The following is a 24268-nucleotide window of genomic DNA, read 5'->3' on the forward strand; positions in this document are numbered from 1 at the left end:
TGCTCATGTAGCAGGTTGGTCACCCCTTAATTCTCATACAACACACATAACCTGTCCACCCATTTGCTGAACTTCTGAATAATGGGAAGCTTATTTCACAAAAGAACAGGAACAATCCCTAGACAGGGAATGGTGGTACACTCGTTAGTGCGGTCAGTTCCCAGTTTGCACTTTGCACCCTCCAATTCAAATGAATTTTTTTTTAATATAGTCCTTATCTGCTGATTACAGGCTCAAAATGCTGTAACAGTTTTACAGGTAAAATGCAATTACAAACTTTACCAATTACTAATTACATAACACTTACACATAAAGGTAAAGATTCATTTAAACATTTGATTTAAACCGCATGCGGCTGCAGGGTTTTGTTTCATCCAGTTTCACAATCAGTGAGTCATTTTATCTCAAAGTGATCTCATTTATTTAACTGGTCTTTTTTCCTCCTCTCTCATTCTGAGTTCTGAAAAGCACAGCATTGTGATATTTACATATTTACAAGACATTTAGCAAAGCAAGATTTCTATTTTTGTTAAACGTTTTAAATGCTTTACCTCTTTCTTGCAGTTTTCAAGCCATTTGCCTTTTTGTGTAGTTTTTTGCCATAATTATATCCTAATAATGACGACAACGAGCAGAGCTGACAGTTGGGCAAACGCCACATGGAGTGCCAGTTGTGTTTGTTTGGTGATGAGGGCCAGTCAAGCCAGTGGGGACGATTCTGCATCAGGTGTTTGACTCAAATCAGTGGCTCTCAAACTCATTTACCAGTTTCTGTGTTTTGGGGGGTCAAAAATGAGGAAACTAAGTTTAGTACCTTTTTGTTCAAAAGGAACAAAACATTTATGTCTATGACATAAACCTTTTTTAACTTGATTTTTATGTTTCATCCTCATGATTTCCAGGTAATTGAATTCATTATTTGGTAATAAGCACATTAGCAGGTCTGACGCTGAAGCAGATGCAGCTCTTTCAGCATTAAGTGTTGTTTGCCAAGTTATCTGTGTTGTGTTGGGCTGCTAATATCGCTTTGACGTGAGGCCCACCAAGTCAGCAGGTTAAGTAAGAGGGCAGCTCAGTTATGGGGTACACTCTCGACCCCATGGGGGTAGTAAAGGAGCAAGAGAGAATGAACATCTATCTATCTATCTATCTATCTATCTATCTATCTATCTATCTATCTATCTATCTATCTATCTATTATATAGTGCCTTTCACATCTATCTATCTATCTATCTATCTATCTATCTATCTATCTATCTATCTATCTATCTATCTATCAACTATAATCAAAAAAATAGGAATAAGTCTGTTCTTGGGAATTTCCTCTTAGGACAGGCCAAGTTCGCAGTCCTAAAAACAAGGAGGAATAAAGAGAAAAACCTCATGGGGACCGACGCTCTGCTGCTGTTCAAAGTTTTAATTAAGAGTCGACTGAAACTCGAATTCATGTACCATAAACTGACAAACAATTTAGAAATGTTCAGCGACATGTGGGGGACACGACAGGTACTGTGTGCTGTGGACTGGTGATCAACTGGGAATGAAAAGTATTGGTGGGCATCAACAATATGCTCTAATTAATGTGCGGAGTAGGAGGAGTGTAAAGGGGGAGTAGTGGTGGTCTTTGTATTTTAATGAATTAACTTTTTATTTATGTGAGGAGTAGGAGGAGTGTAAAGGGGGAGTAGTGGTAGTTGTCTGATATATACCTTTTGTTTATCTTGAATATTGGGACTGTTTGTCTTATGACTGTGTATTTTTGTTAATGTTCATAATAAAGGTCATTTTAAAAATATAAATATCTATCTATCCATTATTTAGTACATCTTATCTATCTATCTATCTATCTATCTATCTATCTATCTATCTATCTATCTATCTATCTATCTGTGTATCATATACTGCCTTCCCTGTCTATCTATCTATCTATCTATTATATAGTGCCTTTCATATCCATCTGTCTATCTATCTATCTATCTATCTATCTATCTATCTATCTATCTATCTATCTATCTGTCTATCTGTCTATCTATCTATCTATCTATCTGTCTATATCTATCTATCTATCTATCTATCTATCTATCTATCTATCTATCTATCTATCTATCTATCTATCTGTCTGTTTATCTATTATATAGTGCCTTTCATATCTATCTATCTATCTATCTATCTATCTATCTATCTATCTATCTATTATATAGTGACTTACATATCTATCTATCTATCTATCTATCTATCTATCTATCTATCTATCTATCTATCTATCTATCTATCTGTCTGTCTCTCAGTCTGTCTGTCTATTATATAGTGCCTTTCATATCTATCTATCTATCTATCTATCTATCTATCTATCTATCTATCTATCTATTATATAGTGACTTACATATCTATCTATCTATCTATCTGTCTGTCTCTCAGTCTATCTATCTATTATATAGTGCCTCTATCTATATCTATCTATCTATCTATCTATCTATCTATCTATCTATCTATTATATAGTGCCTTTCATATCTATCTATCTATCTATCTATCTATCTATCTATCTAGACTGACTGCTTGTGAAACTCACTGTACCAGCTGCAGCTACAGGGGGTCTCCAGAACTGAGTTTAAGAAGTTCTGATTTAGACAGTGATGATGTGTCAAATCAATATTTTCTTCATCATTTCTTTTTCTTTTTCACTCTATACATCTTACAGGAATTGCTTGTTTAGCATAGCCTAATGCAGTATTTTTCACTAACAAGGCACACAGCAGCCACTTCTTGCTTCTGCCCGGTGACTGACTGTCGATGTGGCCTCTCTTGCTGTCTATTTGAATTACCTCCCACTTTCCACCTGTTTATGGGGTTTGCTGGCCTGACAGGGTTAAGCGTGCAAGTCTGGGTTTGTGTGCACTGTGGTTGACTGCAGCTGAGCTGCAACTGTCTGTGGCTCCTGCCTCTCTAATGATCCTGGAGGGTTCATAAAAAGCAACAATGGACAGGTTGCCAGTCTGTCATGCAGTGCACTAATTTAGAGTTAGCAATTAACTCAACTTGCAATGAACAGTCATCCTGGGTGCCCCTTAGAGAATCACCACATACAGTCATGCCATCCTCCTTGGAGAATCACTGCTGCAGTTCATAACAGAGAAATGACAATTGTCTGCATTGATCCATCATGAGAGGTTTGGCAAAATGTTTGTGTCCATTTCCCATGGAATAATCAGGATGAATTATGACTCTGTGTGACCCAAAAGCTGGGAACCCATGACTCTTAAATGTGTTGTGACCCATAGTTTAAGAAACTATATCATAGTGGAAACAATATTTCATTCCCAAAAATCCACATGAAGGGTCCAGAAAGAACTTTTGTTAAGATCTGTAACAGGTTCAATAAATAATCTTCAATAGGCCAAAGCAGAGGTGGACAGATAAAGTAAAAGAAGCTCTGCAGGTAAAGGAGGTGCAGGACCGAGCTGTATGGAGAAGGTCGATCAGGCATATCAACCGCACACAGAAGTGGGAAGAGCCACGCCAATATATATTGAATATAAAACAGAAAGAGAAAGAGAGTGGGCGAGTCGTCTTACAAGATAATGTTTCACCAAGTTTCAATAAAGTATCGTGTTAGTGTTAGTGCAATATCCATCCATCCATTTTCTAACCCGCTGAATCCGATTACAGGGTCACGGGGGTCTGCCGGAGCCAATCCCAGCCAACACAGGGCACAAGGCAGGAACCAATCCCGGGCAGGGTGCCAACCCACCGCAGGACACACACAAACACACCAAGCACACACTAGGGCCAATTTAGAATTGCCAATCCACCTAACCTGCATGTCTTTGGATTGTGGGAGGAAACCCACGCAGACACGGGGAGAACATGCAAACTCCACGCAGGGAGGACCCGGGAAGCAAACCCGGATCTCCTAACTGTGAGGCAGCAGCGCTACCACTGTGCCACCGTGCCGCCGTTAGTGCATATCTGGTCGGATAGGGCACACAAGACATTCGCATACCCATTCTAAGCAAAATGAAGAGATTTCGAGTACATGAATCAGGTTATTCAAAATGAACGAGAAAGGCAGCTCAGGAGGCTTTCATTGCGTCATAGGAAGGAGCAATCCTGAACTTTATCATAGGTTAAATGTTTGTGTCATGAGTACGAGGTGGCTATGCAGTGTCCGCAACGGATGTGGCCATCCGCCATGCATAAGATACCATATTGACATTGGCGGGCGAAGGGGCCACCGATTCTTTCTCTGCCCAGGGCCGCCACGAGCCTAGAGCTGCCCCTGCTGCAATGCAGCAGCACTACCAATGCGCCACCGTGCCGCCTGTGCTTTATCATACCATATAATATATACTGTATATGTATTTTGACGGACAGCCGGGGACACCCATGAGATGGAAAGGACTAGGGGAGATAGCATGCACAGGAATCCCCCAGGTTGCTATATGGCAGCCCCCCTGGGTTGACGGGGTGCATCATGGGAGATGGGAGTTCTTTGGTACAACTTGTTTGGGTCCCATGGTTTCTGCCAGTGGGTGCAGTGGGGACTGGCAAGCTTTTCATTGGGCTTCCACCTCACCCAGAAGTGCTTCCACACCACACTTACTGAACACCGGAGGTACTCCCAGGTTCTGCATAATAGAAGCTGGCTGCCTCAACTTCAGGAGCCAGAGTTGGGAGGAGGAGGAAGGCGAAGCTTGTTGGGAGGCAGAGAGTGAGAGACCAAGAGAAGAAAAGACAAGAAGACAGAGTGTTGCTTGCTGTGCTTATCTGTACTTATGTTGGTGGTGGGAAACACTTACAGAGAAGAGTTTTCCACAATAAAAACCTCTTTAGTGCTAAACTTGTGTCTAGAGCCTGTCTGGGTTGGGTGTTTGGGGAGCTGGAGCGTCCCCTTGTAGTCACGATATATATTTGTATATTCGTTTCAGGCGGCCATTCAAACTCTGAATTGTTTGACATCCGAATCAATTTTCCCCATTAGAAATAATGGAAGGTGAAATAATCAGTTCCCTGACCCTAAGCAAAACCCATTTCAATAAATATGGTAAAATAACACAATTAAATGTCCTAAATAATAAATAAAAACATTAAATCAATTATTAAAATACATAAATGCTATATAATAAAATGAAAATTGCATTTGCTGTACTTTGGTGAGGAGTGCTGATGTCCTGTGTAGATGCCATAGTTAATAGATAGGGAGTCATATACAGTATATAACCAAACACACCAAAAATAAAGTGAAGAAAGCGCTGAAGAGACACGAGCGTAACTCAAGAGATGCTTTCACCGTGAGACCGAGAGACCACTTGGGCTCACAACAGACGATACCTATGCTCGCTGCATAAGCGCCATCTGTTGGTGCGTTTTTTCACTGCACGCACTGTTCGAACGTAGAAGCATACGAACTCCAGATCAAATTTCTCTCAAATTTAGCATTTGAACTCTGAAACGTTCAAAGTTAGAATCGTTCGAAGTACGAGGCACCACTGTGCATAGACACACGTACACACACACACTACTATATACACTAAATAAGGATTTCCTTATTCCTGCCTTGCACCGATTCTGCAGGGTTAGACTCTGGCTGCCTGTATCCCTAAAACTTCATTCAGAGGGTTCAGCCATCCTGCTGGTGCTACTAGGTTAGGGTGCATCTCCCATCCATCCATCCATCCATCCATTTTCCAACCCGCTGAATCCGAATACAGGGTCACGGGGGTCTGCTGGAGCCAATCCCAGCCAACACAGGGCACAAGGCAGGAACCAACCCACCGCAGGACACACACAAACACACCCACACACCAAGCATCTCCCTCAACTTATAAAAGCACCTTAAGAAAACTGATGAGTAAATTGAAATCTGTATGCTGCCAGGCTCCATTCAGCCCTGAAATTGAATTAAGTAAATTGGATTCAGTAAATGAATGGCTGATTTCCCAATACAGCTGGAAAAGGTTCAGGACCAGAAACAGAAGAAAGCCTTAGAAAATGTATGGATGAAGTCCTAAACATTGACTGGCATCTGGTTAGTTGAACTACAGACAGGCTTTCAAATGGAAAGTATAGGTTTGGGAAATGGAGGGATGACATGTATGCCTATAGGTATAAAACAAGGCATTATAGAAAGCCCTGGAACACAAGAACCTTTAAGGCTTTGCCGAGAAGTCTAGTAAGCCCAAGCAGGGAGAATATTTTTAAGATGAATAATGTAGAGGAAGTCGTGAACAAGTTTTTTCTTTTTCTTTCTTGGCTTCTTCTGCGTTGCGGTCCCTGCTAAAGGTTGAATGAATCAGAGTCGCCTTTAATTGCTCGTAGTCCTACGCCCAGATTCTAACAAATGATGCAACAGCCCCTCTGAATGTTCACGCTGAAAGCCCTAAGACAAGTGAGGGACAGACGGGCTCCGAATGTCCTCATCCCAAATGTGGAGATGGGCGTTCTCTCCACCTAAATATGTTCAGCAGGAAGAGGAAGGAAAGTGCCGATTGGCTGGGCGTTTGCTTCGCATGTGAAAGCCTGTCAGGAGTTCTGCAGCGTGGCTCCAGGCGCTTCTTTCTTTCTCTCTCTCTCTTTTTTTTTTTTTTAACTCCGTCTCTTGGTTTTTTTTTTTTTTTTTTTTTGACTGTAAGACCATCCCACTTTCTCCCGGAGAGAGCATGTGCTAGCCCTGTTGGGCGTGTGTTAAGTGTGCGCTGTTTTAGTCACTCACTGCCTAGACTGATTCCATGTGCTCTGGCACTTTAGAAGCGTGTCGCTCCATTTTTGATTCTCTCTCTGTTTCTCATTCCCTTGTTGTTTCTTCCTCAACTGGAGTGAAGGTAGGAGGAGCTGTGAGCAAACTGTGGAGCGCTGACTGTCAGAGCCTTCTTGCTAAGCCATAACCTACTGGCTTGCAAGCAATCCTGACACAGGGAACACTTTTTTTTAAAATATACTTTTCTAGATTTTTTTTTTTTTCTAAATATTTATTCTACAAGGAAAAGTAAGAGAGGAAAAAAAAAAAAAGGAAAGCAAGCCAAAGGACCCTTTGAATCAACTGACCTGGCAGCAAGCGCTGCCACTGAAGTCTGAGGAGAGAAGTGCAGATTTTTACTAGGTATACACATATTTGTGGTGTAACAGATCAGAGCTCTCCATTTTAGGAGCACACTCATTCATCTGTTCATTCATCGTGACACGTGAAGATGGTGGCCGGAATGTTGATGCCCTTGGGGGACTTGAAGGCCATTTATGAACTGCTGTTTCGTGATGGGGTTCTGGTGGCCAAGAAGGACAAGAGGCCGCAAAGCAAGCACCCGGAGATTCGTGGGGTCACCAACCTGCAGGTGATCAAAGCCATGACCTCCCTGAAATCGCGGGGTTACGTCCGCGAGACCTACTCTTGGAAGCACTTCTACTGGTACCTCAACAATGAAGGCATCGCTTATTTGAGGGACTACCTGAAACTGCCACCTGAAATCGTGCCATCGTCGCTGCAGCGGGTACGCCGCCCCACTGCTATGCTGGATGTGTCCCGTAGAGCGGCTCGGGTCCAAACTGTGGAAGGCCACACGTCATATGCTGCTAAACCGTCTTCGGCTTTTGCTGCTGGTTCCATGGATTCTGCGATGGATCGTCAGGCGTACCGGAAGAGACAAGTGGATGAAAGCCTTTTGAGTCAGACGAGTTCTTCAGTACTACAGTCGTCTCGTGCATACCAGGCCATGGCTAAACCATCTTCTGCCGGGTCTGTAGAAAGACAAGCCTCTCCTGTGGAAGCCCATGGACACAGAAAGGTGACACAAATGGTTACAGAGGAGAAAGTGCCAGCTAAGAAAGAGAAAGGATCTCGCATGCAACATGAAGTCTCCATCTCCAAATGGAATGTGGCAGAGGATGCCACCATGGATTATCGGGAGCTTCAGAACAAGGAAGTTGTTATGCTCCAGAAGGTGCAAGCAGCAAATGAGCTTCGCGAAGGACAGAAGAGAAGAACGGATGAACCCATAGAAAGAGCCCAGTCCAAGAAAGGTTTGCAGTCGAAACCTGCACTCAAGCAGGAAGTCCAGGCCCCTCCACAGGAAAAGCTGAAGGTAGTGGAAGAAAACGTGAACCAGAGTAGTGTCTCTGCTGTCAGAGCTCCACTGCCACCTTCATCCACTGTGGTGGAGGCTCCCCTCCCTCTGAAAAAGGAAAAACCACAAAGCATTTCTGTTGACCAGAAGACCAAGAAGCCAGCACTGGAAAAAAGTGCAAAGGCCTCAGCTTCCAGCTCTGACCAGAAGGATGGCCAAAATGATGGAGCCATATTGGAAAGAAAAGTTGAGGTTCAAAGGCTCGCAGCACAGGATGTCCAAGATAGTTCTAAAGCTAGCCTCAACGCTAGTGCAGAGGTCTTGGAAAGCCAGGAGACCTGCAAAGACAAAACAGTATTAGAGGTGGAGACCATCTCCATTACCCAGAGCTCATGGGAGATACTCCAGGCCTCCATCCCTGAGCCATCTTTGGCAGCCAACAAAGGAGAGCCTGAAGTGGTCCTGCCGGGCCCTCAGGAAGACAGCCAGCAACAACTGACGGAGCAGCAGGAAGAAATCGAGGTCCAAAGAGCCTCTGAAGTGGGAGGATCACAGGCAGGATCGGAGGCCGTCCCCATCGAAGGTTTGACAATGCTCTACTCGCGTTTCCGTTTCCCGTCTCTCTCTTTACGCGTAGGTGGTAGTCCTTTGATTTATAGGTTCTGTCCATGCATGTCCAAGGCCTTATGTGTGTGGAGTATGGTGGGGTGGTTTTCGTGCCGTGCTAACGTAAATGCCAGGAATGGAACTTGATGTTTCAGGTCGGCGTGTTTTGGAGATTAAGCAGCAATTCTTTTTTTAAATCTGGCATTCGTTATGGTGACAAGGAAAACAAAAAAGTATTAAAGAGCTTGAGTTCCTAGAAACCGTTGTTTAATTTAACCGCAAAGCACGGCTTGCTCTCTGGCAGATTCTTTTTTTTTTTCTCCTTTCGGTGCTAAAATTAACATTTAGAGATTAGGTTGCAGGCCCTTGTAAGATGGTAGATTGTACAGACAGAAAACCCCTCGCCGGGTTAGGAAGTCGGTGTATTGTCTGGTCCCATGAGGAAGTGCCATCTCTCACGTCCGGGATAAACAATAGCTGCTGGCAGCGGGTGCTAAGCAGGTAGAAGGGTTACGTAGTTAGAATGGAGGCCCTGGAGCCGGCTGTGTGAGTCGGCACATCTGTCTTGTGGTTTGACTGTCTTGGGCCGCACCATTTTAGTGCGGATTATGAAGCTCTTGTGCCCGCCACATATTCATCTGCGCCTCTGCAAGTAGTATCTGGGCGAGATATCAGGATAAATAATCGAGCCTGATGGACTAAATGGTCTCCTCTTGTTTGTCAAATGTCTTATGTTCTCATGTTAACTAGGTGGGAAAATGAGAAGACTATTCCAATGAGTGTTTCAGTAGCCCAGAAGGCTAAAGACGCTCTTCTTCAGTACAAGGTGGTGACAACTCCTTGATCCGAATCACACACTGCTATGGGTCAGACGTCCCGATGCTTTACACGTGCTACATATCTCATCGCTCACATTCTGCTGAGCCGACACCTGTCGGCCTTTTGTGGTGTAAACTGAGCTGGCCGTAGCCTTCCTCTTCTTTTTGTGGTGGTATGCACAGTTGTCAAAAAGAACGTGGACACAGCAGACAGTAGGAGAGGAGAAGTGTCAAAAGTGGTGGGATCATCCTGTCCTTTGGGACATTTTTAATTTTAAAGGGCAGAATTTTGAGCTCCGGTGACCCTGCATTGGATTAGTTTGGCGTTCTAACAACCTTAATGAAATTTGAAAGCAAGGTTTTCCATTTCTAGAAAAGTATGGCGGATTATCATTTTCAGTTGTAGTCCAGAAACACTTGGTGGTGGTACTTGTACTTCTGGTATAAGCGTCGTCTGTCTCTGACTGTTACAAACTGTCTCACTGTCTCTGTGTATGTAACAGTCTGTGTGACACTGTTTGATTGGGATATGGCCTACACAACTGTAACTGAGTGGCGCCATCTCTCCAATCTTCTCATTGGCCTATGGGTTTACTCGGCGATGTAATGAATATAAGAAATTTGACAAACAAGAAGAGACCATGAAGTCCATCAAGTCCTTTTGTTTAGCTATGTGTTGTTGCTGTTGGGTCACACATTACTGTTGTATACATTAGAAATGGGTCTTGGATGGTTTGCCAGTCTTTGGATTAATTGTCCATGATTCTCTAAGAGGGACCAGGGGACACCACTCTGCACTCAAACAATCGTTTATGACGATCATTATAAAAAGTGTGTGTTACAACAAAAACACTAAAGTTTATGAAACCCTGATTTAGCTAATAGCTAAGCTGTCCCAACATCTCATCCAGATCCTTCTTAAAGGTTGTCAAGGTTTCTGCTTCTACTCCATGGCTCGCTAGTTTGTTCCAGTGTCCCACAACTCTTTATGTAAAGAAGTGCTTCCAGGTTTCAGTCCTAAATACACTTCCTCTTCATTTCCGCTGATGTCTTTGAGTATGTGATTCATCGTTTAGTTGAAAGGATTCTGCTCGGTGTACTTCATCAATGCCTTTGAGGATTTTGAAGAGCCTCATTGCTACATCTTGGAGTAGTCCATCCCATATTCACTCACCTGCCTTTAAATCACAGCATTATCATCTCTCCATAGAGGCAGTAGTCCTGTTAGATGAGGTCCCCACACAGTCTCCTTGTCTGTCACAGTAAGACACGTCCTTAAGTCCGGCGATGCTTTTGGTTGCTCTCCTCTGCACAGCTTCAAGTGCTGCGATGTCCTTCTTGTGACATGGTGACAGTTCTCCAGATGCAGTTTCGCTGGTGCGCCATGTAGTCTGAGCAGTGGTTAGTGTTACTGTCTGGGTTCAATTCCAAACTGAGGTCAACTTTATCCACGGGTTCAACTCAATTTGATTGGCCCGAGCGGGAGTTTTGGTTTATCAGCAGGTTTTACAGAGAGACCATTATGAAACAGTAAAAATACATCACAGTGAACCCAGCCATCAAACATAAACTTAAAAATAAGTAAAGTACAGCAGTAAACACAGTACTTAGATATGGTAAAGCTTCATATTCTACATGTTAGTCGCAAAAAATTAAACCAATATTAAGACTTAACAATGACCGATGCAAGTGATGATCCCACGATTCAAGCCTGTGGATGTTTCTTATTTAAAGTTGGGTTTTCTCCCCCCATATCTCATCTCATGCTGCACCCTGATGCCCTGGCCCGTGCTATGTATGTATAAATGTCAAGCATCTGGGATTGCTGCGATGGAAAAGACGGGATCAGAATATGTGGTTAGAGTTTCACTGTAGGGCGGCACGGTGGTGCGGTGGTAGCGCTGCTGCCTCACAGTTAGGAGACTTTGGGTTCGCTTCCCGGGTCCTCCCTGCGTGGAGTTTGCATGTTCTCCCCGTGTCTGCGTGGGTTTCCTCCAAGCACTCCAGTTTCCGCCCACAGTCCAAAGACATGCCGGTTAGGTAGATTGGCAATTCTAAATTGGCCCTAGTGTGTGTGTTGCGGTGAGTTGGCTCCCTGCCCAGGGTTGGTTCCTGCCTTGTGCCCTGTGTTGGCTGGGATTGGCTCCAGCAGACCCCCGTGACCCTGTGTTCAGATTCAGCGGGTTGGAGTTTCACTGTATGTGACAATACTACTGTCACCGCTGCTGCTGCTACTACAGGGTATGGCCGGCATCCCATCCCATCCAGAGTTAGTTCCTGCCTTGCACTTTTATTTGCAGGATCTGGGATTCGGCTCCTCTGAAATCCTATTATGAAAAGAAAATAAGGAATTTCTGAAAATCACTATTTATCTGAATGGGGTGTCATGTTGGTACATTTGCTAGTGCTGATGGGTTTGTCTCCAGTCTGAACTTTCTCTCTGTGCCTGTGTAGATGTTTGTCTAGAAGCTCCTGAGAATCTAAACTGGCCCCAGTGGGAGTGAGTGTGTGTCCTGCAGTGGACTAGTGTCCAGCCCAGGGCTGTTCCTGCCTTGTATTTGATGCTACCAGGATAGACTCCAGCTCACAGTGACATTGTCATTGAGGACACAGGCTTGCTGGCATCCTGGCCTGGACTGATGACTCCTTAGCCGGCTGTGAGGCCTTTATAATGGAAGGTTGCAGGGAAGCTGCCTCAGTGGGCCACATACTACCCCACAAGACAGATGGCAGCAATACTCTGGCAGATTCCCAATGTACGCACCTGCAGTGCTACATGGGAGATGTAGTTCTGGTAGGAGGCCCTGCTGGGTTTCTTGGGAGCTTCTGAGGAGGGCTGCAGAGCCAAGGATTCTGTATTTTAAGGAGGTCCTTACGTGCAATGTGGCGGCACCAAAAGTATTTTCAAAGCCTCTCCACAACACCTGCCTGGAAGAGTGTGAAAAAGAAAAAGAATTGTACAGTGCAGTACCTGAGAGAAGAGACCTGTTGAAGGTACTTGTTTAATAAAAATAATTTCATTTGAACCCAGGACTGTGGTGGTGTAATTGTGTCTGGGGATTTAGGGCTCAGTGACGCCGCCTACAGGCTACATTATGTGTGTATCTATGCATGGTAAAACAAGAAGTGAGAGGGAGATTGTAAAGGGTCCATCCAGGCACCCCGTTTAATGAATGTGAAATCAAAGTCCAACAGAAAATGGTGGCCGTCTCTTACCCACGTAGATACTGCGTTAGCCGGCTCTTTGTGAGTCTTCTTTTTCTCATTTGAGAATTTTTCCCATTAGGGATATGTCCTTCTTCTAGGTGGGTTTGCAAGTGAGTCATAATTCTTTAAAATAGCTCAGGATACAAAAATGGTGGGAGCTCCAGATGAAATCCGGAAATGACGTCCAAAATCATCTTGGGACTCGTCTTCTGGTCTTGGTATGAAATGGAAGGAGGCGTTGGTGGCTGCAGTCATTCAGACCGTTTTGGTGGAGGTGTCACCTCACCCAAGCCTGGAAGATGCCCCCAGTGCCACACATGTAGACTGATGTCCTGTGCAGAGTTGGTCCATATCTTGCATGAATAAATTGCTTTAGAAATGTACAGCATGCTTAATACACAGCTGAGTGCCTCGAGATGATGGACGTAGAAGGACACACTGGATATATTCGGGGTGTTTGTTTAGAATTTTTTTTTTCCTCCGACAGGTTAGGTGAATTGGCGTTGTTAAATGGCCCTTGTGTGTGTGTGTGTGTGATCACATCACAAGGGATCGTTCCTGCCTTGCTTGTTGGATTAGACGCCAGGTTTTCCCCGTAACCCTGCTCATGATAAGTGGGTTAAGAAAATGGATGGATTGACGGATATTTAAAATCTGGACCCAGAAACCCAACCCAGATATCTGGTAATTCTGAACTTGGAATCTCGTAAGAAGTTTCGTGCAATGAATCGAACCTGCAGAAGAACTGACCCTGCGGCCCAAATGAGGTGCAGGCCTTGTAATAAAACTGCCAGGTGGAGATAAACAAGAGGCTGCCTTGCGCTCGCTCGTCTGGTTTTTGTTGTTAGCAGAGAAATGGAAGGATTAGTGACATTCATCAGCATAACTTCAGGAAAACAATTGACAAGCAAAAGATAATGAATTTTATTCATCGTCAGTCCCAGTTTCACATTTGAAGAGCTGCGTTTGGTTTCAGCCCGCATGCTGACATTACTGTCATTGTTTAAAACTTTTGCTGATGTGTCAAAAAGCGTGTGGCAGTCAGTCAGGGAACAAACCATTCCTGTTAGGGAGGAATGTGTGGCTTTACGACAGCAAATATTGACAGCGCTTTGATTTAAAGAAATAAGAGGCCTTTCAACACACACAGCCTGTCATTTTTAGTTTCTTTTAAGAATGTGTAAGAACGCCTCTAAGGTGCCTTCTTGATGATTTTTTTTGGTTTGTTTAAGTCTCACCATCTTCAGCAACAGCAGATTAGGACAAAGTCCCTAGGCTCTGTTCACGTATTCTACCTGTTTCTCTGCTTTTTTCTTTTTTTGATAAGCGGCCAATCCTACTTTATCAACAATGCAGGCGTGGGCTAATGTCGGCCCCCGAGGGGTTTGTGTGGGGCAGCGGCCCTCCTCCTGCTTGTATCTGGAGTTGCTAATTTACCTAATCTGCACGAATCTAAAAGCTTTGCTCCCTGATGAAATGAACTGATAGTCCTTGGCGGGCCTTTAATCCTAAAATGGAAGCCGCATGGCAGTGTGTGGTGTGGTGCTCAAGGCTTTATAATAGGCTTTGGGCTTCAGACCCCGAGTTTGTGGGTTCAAATCCTGCTACTGACACTGTGTGTCTTGACCTGCCTGTTCTCCAAAAGACCAAAAGAGATTGTATCATAAGTGTTGTAAGTTGCCTTGGATAAAGGCATCAGCCAAATAAGTCAAAGTAAATAGAAGCTGCCTGCTCTTGGTTAGGGCGGCACGGTGGTGCAGTTATAGGAGACCTGGGTTCGCTTCGCTTCGTGGAGTTTGCATGTTCTCCCCGTGTATGCGTGGGTTTCCTCCCACAGTCCAAACACAGGCAGGTTTGGCGCATTGGCGATTCTAAATTGTCCTTGGTGTTTGTGTGTGTGTCCTGCGGTGGGCTGGCGCCCTGCCCGGGATTTATTCCCTGCCTTTTGCCCTGTGTTGGCTGAGATTGGCTCCAACAGACCCCAGTGACCCTATAGTTAGGATATAGCAGGTTGGATAATGGATGGATGGTTAGCTAAACACTGCCAGATATGATCAGTGGGCTGAGCAAGCGGCCGCGGCTCATTGAATGTGCTGGCTGAAAGACTCCTAATGGATGATAAAGGAATGTCGGCCTTCTTCAGTCAGTTTCAGTCCCAGTGGCACGGAGAACGAGTGCCAGCCCATCCCAGCGTGTTAGGCGAGTTCACCGGCAATCATTTGCATAGCAAATGTCGAGCTGGCAGCCTTCAGCTCTTTATGCCCAGTCACATTTTCAATGGCACTGTTTTTTTATAAGAGATTATATTAGGCGTGTAACATGGATAGATAGATGTGTATTTTATTTACTCTGTCTGCTGCTCAGAACTGCTTTGTTCACTTCGCTGTCACAGGGTGCCAAAGATAATCCTGGTGGCAGTGAGAACACGACCTGAGTCTTTCAGATCCCCAGTTTTCACCATTCATTCGGTTCTTCATATTATACAGTGTTATACTAACCAAAGAAAGTGCCCAGTGTTGCATGACGTAGCCACTGGGGGGCACCAGGGAGCCCCAAACCACAGACACAGCAGTACAGCCCACAGTATATTTAAATCAAATAAAGGGGTTTTATTCCACAAAGCACCTTCCAATGAACTCCTCTTCTAACAATAAGCCGCAAGTATACAATACCTGAACAAGAAACCAATAATTCTTCCTCTTTCTCTCTTCTGCTGAGTGTTGAGTGTCCGTGTGTGGCAGTGGGCTCCTCTTTGATGCTTCCGATGTCATGCTGTATCTTCTAGGAATCATAAAGAAAGTGTGTGTGTGTGTGTGTGTGTGTGTGTGTGTGTGTGTGGGGGGTCCTCCCTCAACAGTGCCCCTTAACGATACACAGACACTCCGACAGGGCTGCACTTCCTGACTCCCAAGAAGCCATGCGGGTGTCCTGACTGGCTTCCAATGCAAGGACCACTGCCACCTACTGTTCGGGAGATTGAACCGCTCCTGACTTATGGCTATTCCCAGTCCTTCCATTAATTTACACCGGCTGGGTGCAAAGTTATTTATTTGTCCTGCCGGCCAATCCATCTGCGTCGTTGCTCTGGCCTCACGTACAGGTAATGGCTTCATCCCCGTCTCATCTGGGATGCCCGTTCTCCACCTACACTGGGTATAAATAAGCTGGGAAAAAACAAACTGTTGTTTGGAAATTCAACATGGCTGAGCAAAACCAATGATGTTCTTGAAAGAACATTAACTGGTGGACGTCCGAGTACCTAATCTCTTATACCCTCCCATACCTCCTAGGAGCCCTCGCCCTTTTACATCCAGGCTGGTAAGTTTTAGATGCCGCAGAGCGCAGACATTTTACAATTACATGGCAATTAGTGGCTAGAAAATTAATTATGTCAGTTAGGGATGGGCATGTCTGCGGTTTTAACGGTTTAAATGATTTCACCGTGAATGAACATGTCAAGGAGTGCTCATTTTGACAGCTTTGGAGAAACTTTGGGGTTTTTTACAGGTAAACTCCTAAGTTATTTGCTCATTTTTCAAACTCAATGCCTTCCACTAAAGGCTGGTAGGCTGACTTTGAGTCACTGAAGAATAAATTCACTCATAATAATCAAGTAATGTCGTTGGCACAGTAGTTGGCACAGCCGCCTCAACAGCTCCAGTGTGGATTGTTCACGTTCTCCTGGTGCTCTGGTTTTCCTTCCACAGCCCAAAGGTTTACAGGTTGGTTATGTTAATTGGTAATTTTAAACTGGCACAATATCCTCATTTCCGGAGGGTGGGACTGGACCGTGTGTCTACCTGGGGGGGTTGCCAACCGGGATGTTTGGTCGTGTAGTGGGTGTGGCAACGTGCTGTACCAGTCCATGCTCCCCAATTTGACTTGACTTGAATATGTGTGCCCTTAGTGAGGGACTGGCACCCTGTGTATTGTCGGTACCTGGCTTAGCAAGTAAAGCAGCTTGTTCAGTTGGCACTGGGGAACTCTTAAAGCAGCTTGAAAAGCAAATGGATGAACAATGAAGTGACGATAAATTAAATACTGGGCTTTCGTTTTACACTTCCGGTTTAATATAGCAGCTTTCTCCAGATCTTATAGTGGTCTTTTATGTATAAATTCAAATGCTTGATGTTTGCTAACGTAGTAGTCAGTGAGTCAGGGCACTCGTGAGGTCCTGTGCTGCTTCTTGCCCTCTCAGGTCTGGTGATGCCACCTCTGTGTGGCACCAAATCTCAATCCAGACACTTTTAATGTGGATTGAGATGGCCCCCCTTGTTCAAACTGCCAACTCCCTGAATGTGTTTAAGACGCGTTGGAAGACCCTCGTCTTCTGCCTAACTGTCGTGTATCTGAGCAAAGGTGAACTCAGCCAAAGTGTGTTCTCTTTGGGTTAAAGCTCTTCACTTGTGATGATCAATATTGTCACCTTGTCCTGTCACTCTTGTTCCCAAACAGTCCCCCAGACTAAAGTTTACTGAATTGTGTTCATCTCTTTTGTAAGTTGCTTTGGATAAAAGCACCTGCTAAACAAATAAATGTAAATTTCTGTGTTCTTCATTGTTAAATTAATTGTAAATCTTACTATCCACACCTTTGTTGCTTACACATATCTATACGTTTCAGTGCCAGTAGAGAGCTCTTGTGGAATTATGGGGGCTGACAGCTTCAAGACGTGTTTCAGATCTGCTGGATGCCCTCATAGCTGAGGAAACAGAATTCGTGATTGAAGATTCAAATGAGATGATAGCCAGTGGGAGTCTAGCCAGTAGCATGCTGGCCTTCCTAAACTGGGGTTCATGTCCCAACCTGGCCACTCTCTCTACCTGTGTGATGTTTGCCTAAATCTTCAAGTTTCTTCCCACATCAAAAACAATCAATAATGCAAAATTTTTTTGGTATAAGAAGATGAGTATGTAGGATCAGAAAATGAATGAAAGAACAAACAGGCGGAAAATATCAGAATCGCTGGCTGGCAGTAAAAACATGACAACATTAGAAACATTTTGACAAGAGCGGGCCATTCAGCCCAGCAAAGCTCGCCTATCCTAATCACCTCATTTCTCCAAAGTAACATCAAGTCGAGTTTTGAAGGTCCCTAAAGTCCTACTGTCTACCACTCTACTTGGTCACTTATTCCACATGTCTGTGGTTCTTTGTGTGAAGAAAAACTTCCTCATGTTTGTGCGAAATTTACCCTTAACGACTTTCCATCTGTGTCCCTGATGAACTCATTTTAAAATAACAGTCTCGATCCACTGTACTAATTCCCTTCATAATTTTAAACACTTCAATCATGTCTGCTCTTAATCTTCTTTTGTTTAAACTGTAAAGGCTCAGCTCTTTTAATCTTTCCTCCTAACTCATCCCCTGCAGCCATTGGAGTCAGCCTAGTTGCTCTTCTCTGGACCTTTCCTAGTGCTGCTATGTCCTTTTTGTAGCCCAAACTGCACCCAGTACTCCAGATGAGGCCTCACCAGTGTGTTATAAAGCTTGAGCAGAACCTCCTGTGACTTGTACTCCACACATCAAGGCGCTATATAACCTGACATTCTGTTAGTCTTCTTAATGCCTTCTGAACTCTGTCTGGCAGTCGATAGTGTCGAGTCCACCACGACTCCTAAATCCTTCTCATGAAGGGGCACTTTCAACTTTCAGGCCTCCCAATGTGTATTGAAACCTCACATTTTTACTTCATACCTGCAACACCTTATATTTACTCACATTGACATTTACTTATTTGGTTGATACCGTTATTTAAGGCAACCGACAACATTTGAGATACAATTAGTTACGTTGAGCCCAGGCAGGTGAAGTGTCCTGCTCGTGGTCACACCATTTCAGTAGCGGAATTTGATTCCACAACCTCAGGGTTTAAAGTCCAAAGCCTTAAGCACTACACCACACTGCCTGTGTTAAATTTCATCTGCCACCAATCTTTCCAAGTCCACCTGTAATGATTCAGCTGACTCTAAATTACCTGGCATTCCACTTGGCGTGCTATCATTTGTAACCCTAACCAGCTTGTTATATCTATTCCTGTCCAGATCATTCATGTATAGTAACATGGCATCGCCTGATTCTGATGAGGTACCTCACACCAGCACCCTCTGTTTCCTGTGTCTGAGCCAATTCCGCACTTGTCTACACACCCCACCCTGAACTCCCACCTCTTTTATGTCTGATACCCAACCTCTCATGTGGCACCTCATCAAAAGCCTTGTGAAATTCCAGATAAATAATATCATCTGCATCTCTCTGATCATATTCTTTTGTTATGTTGCGTGTTAGTGAAACACAGCCTCCCCTGTGTGGACCCCATGTTGAAGACAGAGAAGCATTCACATTAAAGTTGTGATTGGAGGGATTCCTGCTCAACACGCTGCTTGTCAGGCTTTGCCACAGTAGAAATCGTGACACTGAACACACAAAGTCATCCAACTTGGGGTCGCACGTGCTCGGCTGTCACTGTAATCCCGAAAAGACCGTAAGTTAGTGTGAGTTAATGATGACTGATGATTCACTACTAGCCACCATTCTGCACTTCACCTACTTGTATTGCCTGGTTGTTACTGACTCTTTCTGACTTGTTCCATTTTTACATTTGACATTTCTATCTATCCATTCATCCATTAGCCAACCCGCTATATCCTAACTAAAGGGTCACGGAGGTCTGCTGGAGCCCATCCCAGCCAACACAGGCGCAAGGCAGGAAACAAACCCCAGGCAGGGCGCCAGCCCACCGCAGGACATTTCTATATATTTATTTTTTATTTCTCTTTACATTTTATTGATAAGTAGGGCTGTTGTTGGCTGCCATCACTCTGTTTAGTGATGTGTTTCCTGTACCTTTAACTACATTTCAAATGGTTCTGGACCAGTGGGAATTGTCATTGTGCTGTATGGTATACGTACTATCACACTCTGCACTTATGGGGTGTATTGACAAGGGGGATGACACAGAGGACAGGAGTCAGGTAGAGGACTTTGAAAGAATCGTCTGTAACTTAACAACAGCAGAGAAACATTTTCTACACCAAAGAGCTTCCCTGTCTGATTACTATTCAAGAAGCAGATGTAAAGGTGGTGCATTCCTACAAGTATTAGGGGTCCACATTAATGACAGGTTGGACTGGTCCTGGAACAAAGAGGATCTAGAGAAGAAAGATCAGAGCAGGCTCTTTTTTCTTAGAAGACTCCGTTCCTTAAACGTTGGTAGTGATATCCTTTACATCTTCTAGAATTCTGTGATGGCCAGTGCAATTTTCTGTGCTGTGGTTTGCTGGGTAACATCACTTCAAGAGAGGCTCATCAAATCAACAAGATAAATGAAAGAGTGGGTTCAGTTAAGGGCACACTCTGGACCACCTGGGGGTCATAAAAAAAGGAGAGAATGAAGACAAAACTGAGCGCCATTATAAACAACACTGCACACCCTCTGTGTGACACAACAACACTGAGGACTTTCAGCCAACAAATTACTCCGCAAATAAAATTCTATCTATCTATCTATCTATCTATCTATCTATCTATCTATCTATCTATCTATCTATCTATCTATCTATCTATCTATCTATCTATCTATCTATCATATAGTGCCTTATATATCTATCTATCTATCTATCTATCTATCTATCTATCTATCTATCTATCTATCTATCTATCTATCTATCTATCTATCTATCTATCTCCTTTCATATTTATCTGTCTATTCTCAGGATCAGAGACAGGCTGAAGCCTATACGAGCAGCATTGGGCACAGGCCTTGAACCAATGCAGTGTAGGGTACCAGTCTGCTTTGGCACACACTTTGCCACTTTGGAACTGACAATAAACCAAACATAAACACACACACACATCATTAGGGGTATGGAAAGAAAACCCTCTCACACTCAGGAAGAACATGTAAACTCCATGCAGGCAGGACTACATTGTCAAGACCACGGCCTCACAGTGTAGAGTATAATGGCGTCGAGTTGAATTGAAACAGAATGAGTGAGCACACACAGGGCTCCTTACACAAGAACTGGGAAACTTCAAAGTAGGCACCCCAGTCTCTATGCCCAGTGATTTCAGCCATTTTTCCAGTACTGACTCCGAGGCTGAAGTATAAAATGCAGTTGGTTGCCTGAGGACACAGAGTAGCTAATTCTGAGTCGACAGAAATGTGTTGATTGACTGGGTGATTATGTGCAAAAATCAGTTAAGACTTCTATTAATACATTCTGAGCATTTTCTTTGTAAGCTTATCTTTCATTCTTATTTCTGGACAACACCCATGCAGTATATGCTCTATAAGAAAGCAAGATAACATAATATCTGGAGTAAATTGTGAAGTAATAAAACTAAATGTCAAGCCGTGTGTTTTTAAGAGAACTGTTCTTGTGGGCTAGGGTGTGGCTGAGTGGGTGAATATGGCTGACCAGTGGCAGGGTCTTTGTGCAGCTCCTCGTCTGCTCTTATTTCTGCTCTCCAGGTCTCTCCTGTCCTCAGTCTTCTGGTCTTCCCGTCTCCAGGGCTGTTTTTCAACAGTTCCCTGAACTTCCCCACTGCCAGATGCTGAGTGCCATTCCTGGCCGTGCACTAATACCATATTGTCATCCCCAATTTCTAAGATATACTTCATGTACCGTTGCCTGGAATTGTTATATTTAAATATGGTGATCTGTACGGTTCAAAAGCTGGCTGTTTCTTCTTTAACTAATGTTAAATTTACTGTATTTTATATTCATTAGAGTGCTGATACAATTTTCAACAACAAACTGTATTTATATTTTCCTGACGTCTTTGTTCAAGGTGACTTAGAACAGCTGAGATGCATCCATCCATCCAGTATCCAACCTGCTATATCCTAACTACAGGGTCAGTAGAATGGGGGTCTGCTGGAGCCAATCCCAGCCAACACAGGGCGCAAGGCAGGAAACAAACCCCAGGCAGGGTGCCAGTCCACTGCAGGGCACACACGGGAAAATTTAGGATCGCCAATGCACCTCACCTGCATGTATTTGGACTGTGGGAGGAAATCCACACAGAGACGGGGCGAACATGCAAACTCCACGCAGGGAGGACCCAGGAAGTGAACCTGGGTCTCCTAACTGCGAGGCAGCAGCGCTACCCACTGCACCACCATGCCGCCTAGCTGAGACAGAGTTAGTTGCATTTCTTTTGTGTTCCCAATTGGAGCACAGGCAGGTGAAGTGACTTACTCGGGGTCACACAGTGTCAGTAGCAAGGATTGGACGCCTGCAGCCTTAACCACTATGCCACACTGCCTAGTTCTTAGTAGAGCTCAAGCATGACGTGAGAAATAAAAGTGGAAGTCTGACAAGTAGAACACTTCAGCTTTGGGACATCGCTGTTTAAATGTACTGTAGCTAAGCGTCCCCTGCTGTCACGATGGTGGACGCTGGACATTTCTAAGCTAACGCTCTCTCTTGATAATGTGTGCTGCTCTCTTACTGAATTTGCCCAGGTGTTTCTGAGCACATATTTGAACAAGAGCACATCTTATACAGCTGCTGTTTACCACAAACCACCACATCTCTCTCCTTATTGACAATCCGGGTGTTGCTCATATCCAGCGTAGACCTTAGAAGGACCAAGCCTCTTTACGGCACTATACTAGGCAGTCTTGTGTCTTAATGAAATTACCATAAGTACAATCAGAATAATTACCATGTTACAAGCATCATTTTTATAAAGTGTGAGTTGTAAACGTGACTGTGCCATGTGGTGGTATAGTACCCCTAGTGTCCTGTCCAAGGCGGCTTCCAGCAGTGTGCCCAGAGTTAGTAACCCTTCAACCCAGAAGTTGGTCAAGTGGAGTGTATTTAATAATGGATGGAAGTATACATGGAGGTATCTCTCTCTATTGCAGGGGTGGGCAAAGTCATTCCTGGAGGGCCGCAGTGGCTGCAGGTTTTTGTTCCAACCCAATTGCTTAATAAGAAGCACTTATTGCACTAGAAACACTTCTGCTTCATTTTAGTTCTCTCCCTCATTAAGATTTTGAACCCTTATTGCTTATTTAAGTCTTAAACAACTGCAGTCTTGGTTTTTAAGTGCTCCTTAGTAGCAATTAGATGCAAATGACAAAAGAAACCAGCAGTTATCCATTTTGTTTGTTACCCTTCACACCTGGGTGTATTTATCGTGCACTGTTTGGTTTAATTAAATACTTGGAAGGAAAGAGAAGAGAAAAAAGTGAAGGATTGATTCGTTTTACACTTCAAAGTATTTGGGTGATATGCTTAGAATGGAAATAAAATCAAGGATATGAGAATGACTTGACATAGCAGAGTTAAAGCACGAACAAGCCATGAAATGAAATTATTGGCAAGGATTGTTTTCTAATTAAGCAGCTGGGTTGGAACAAATACCCGCTGCCACTGCGGCCCTCCAGGAATGACTTTGCCCACCCCTGCTCTATTGTATATGTGGTGCACTGGACAGCACTGTCACACTACACCTCCAGGGTTCAAATCATGTGGATTTTACACATCTCCTCATCTTAGATGAATTTTACTCCTGGCACTCCAGTTTACTTCCCACATCCCATGGTGGTCAGTCTTGAATGTAGTAATTTCACTGTACTCTAACCCAGGTGACAACAGCGATACAACTACTAATAATACGTCCTTATATACTGTATATACTGAATAAATACAAGAGATTATAGATGGCTGGGGCACCCAAAGGTGATCCCTATATATTTGAAATATTGAAAATGAAAACACACCGTAAATGTGGTGGTGAGTCTATCATCAACTGATTCCAAGATGGTGGAGGTGCCGATTTTCAGTTCTGCAGAGCGGAAGAGGTGGTTCAGGAGGTCAGAAAGCGGAAGTGGTGTGATTGGTGTTGAGTCTGTCAATCCTCCGTTCAGCAGAGAGGCTTTATGTGGAACAGCAACCTGTGGCTCAGAGTGGAATTACTGCTGGATAAGCCCTGAAGTTGTCTTCCTAGTGCAGTTCCACCGTTGATGTCACTTCCATTGTCCAGCCTCCTGGACCCGCCCCTTCCTGTCTGGAAACGATATGACTGGCAGTTTAGCCATCTTGGAGTTAGTACTATAATGAACTTGAGTCTGAGAAAACATTTCAACAAAATATTGAGTGTTTTTTTGTTTTGCACTAACCTTTACTTATAGTGGATCATCAGGGTGGTACTGCAGCCCTTTCATATTATTACGATATATATATCTATATATACAGTATAAAAGCCAAATACCACTGACTCACTCATCACGGAATCTCCCGAAAGAGGAGGACTTGGGACTTGAAATTTGGAATGTAGGTTACCTTTGACCCATAGGTGCTCGCTAAGAAACGGTTTTAAAAATGTCATGGTCCAAGCACAAAATTTCTTATAGTTTTTTAGACCTGTTTGTATGTCTGTCTGCTTTTCACGAGAGAACTACTTAATGGATTTAGGTTGGGTTTTTTCTATAATTTGCTCATTGTGCTAAGTATCATAGTTTGCTTGAGGTACCGATTTATTAGCGCAAATCTGAGAGAGACTCATCGGGCTACGGGACCCTCCTCACTCACGCGTCTGCCTCGGGGCGTAACCTTAACTCTGCTTAG

The 24268-nt window shown here is 43.9% G+C and overlaps 1 protein-coding gene across 5 annotated transcripts in view; it reads left to right on the forward strand.

The window, feature by feature from the left end:
• Positions 1 to 24268, forward strand: part of LOC120515930 (plectin-like) — a 618214-nt gene that overhangs the window by 372061 nt on the left and 221885 nt on the right. For 2 of the 5 annotated variants that reach the window (XM_039737307.1, XM_039737308.1), the window contains exon 1: positions 6974 to 8638. The exons of the other annotated variants lie outside the window; for them this stretch is intronic. In XM_039737307.1, coding sequence (XP_039593241.1) covers positions 7186 to 8638 — 1453 coding nt within the window. In that variant the 5' untranslated portion in view covers positions 6974 to 7185. Of the gene's footprint in view, positions 1 to 6973; positions 8639 to 24268 lie in introns of those variants that run through there. 5 annotated transcript variants of the gene reach the window in all.

Source organism: Polypterus senegalus, chromosome 15, assembly GCF_016835505.1.
Source record: "Polypterus senegalus isolate Bchr_013 chromosome 15, ASM1683550v1, whole genome shotgun sequence".
In the NCBI taxonomy this organism is placed as follows: domain Eukaryota; kingdom Metazoa; phylum Chordata; class Cladistia; order Polypteriformes; family Polypteridae; genus Polypterus; species Polypterus senegalus.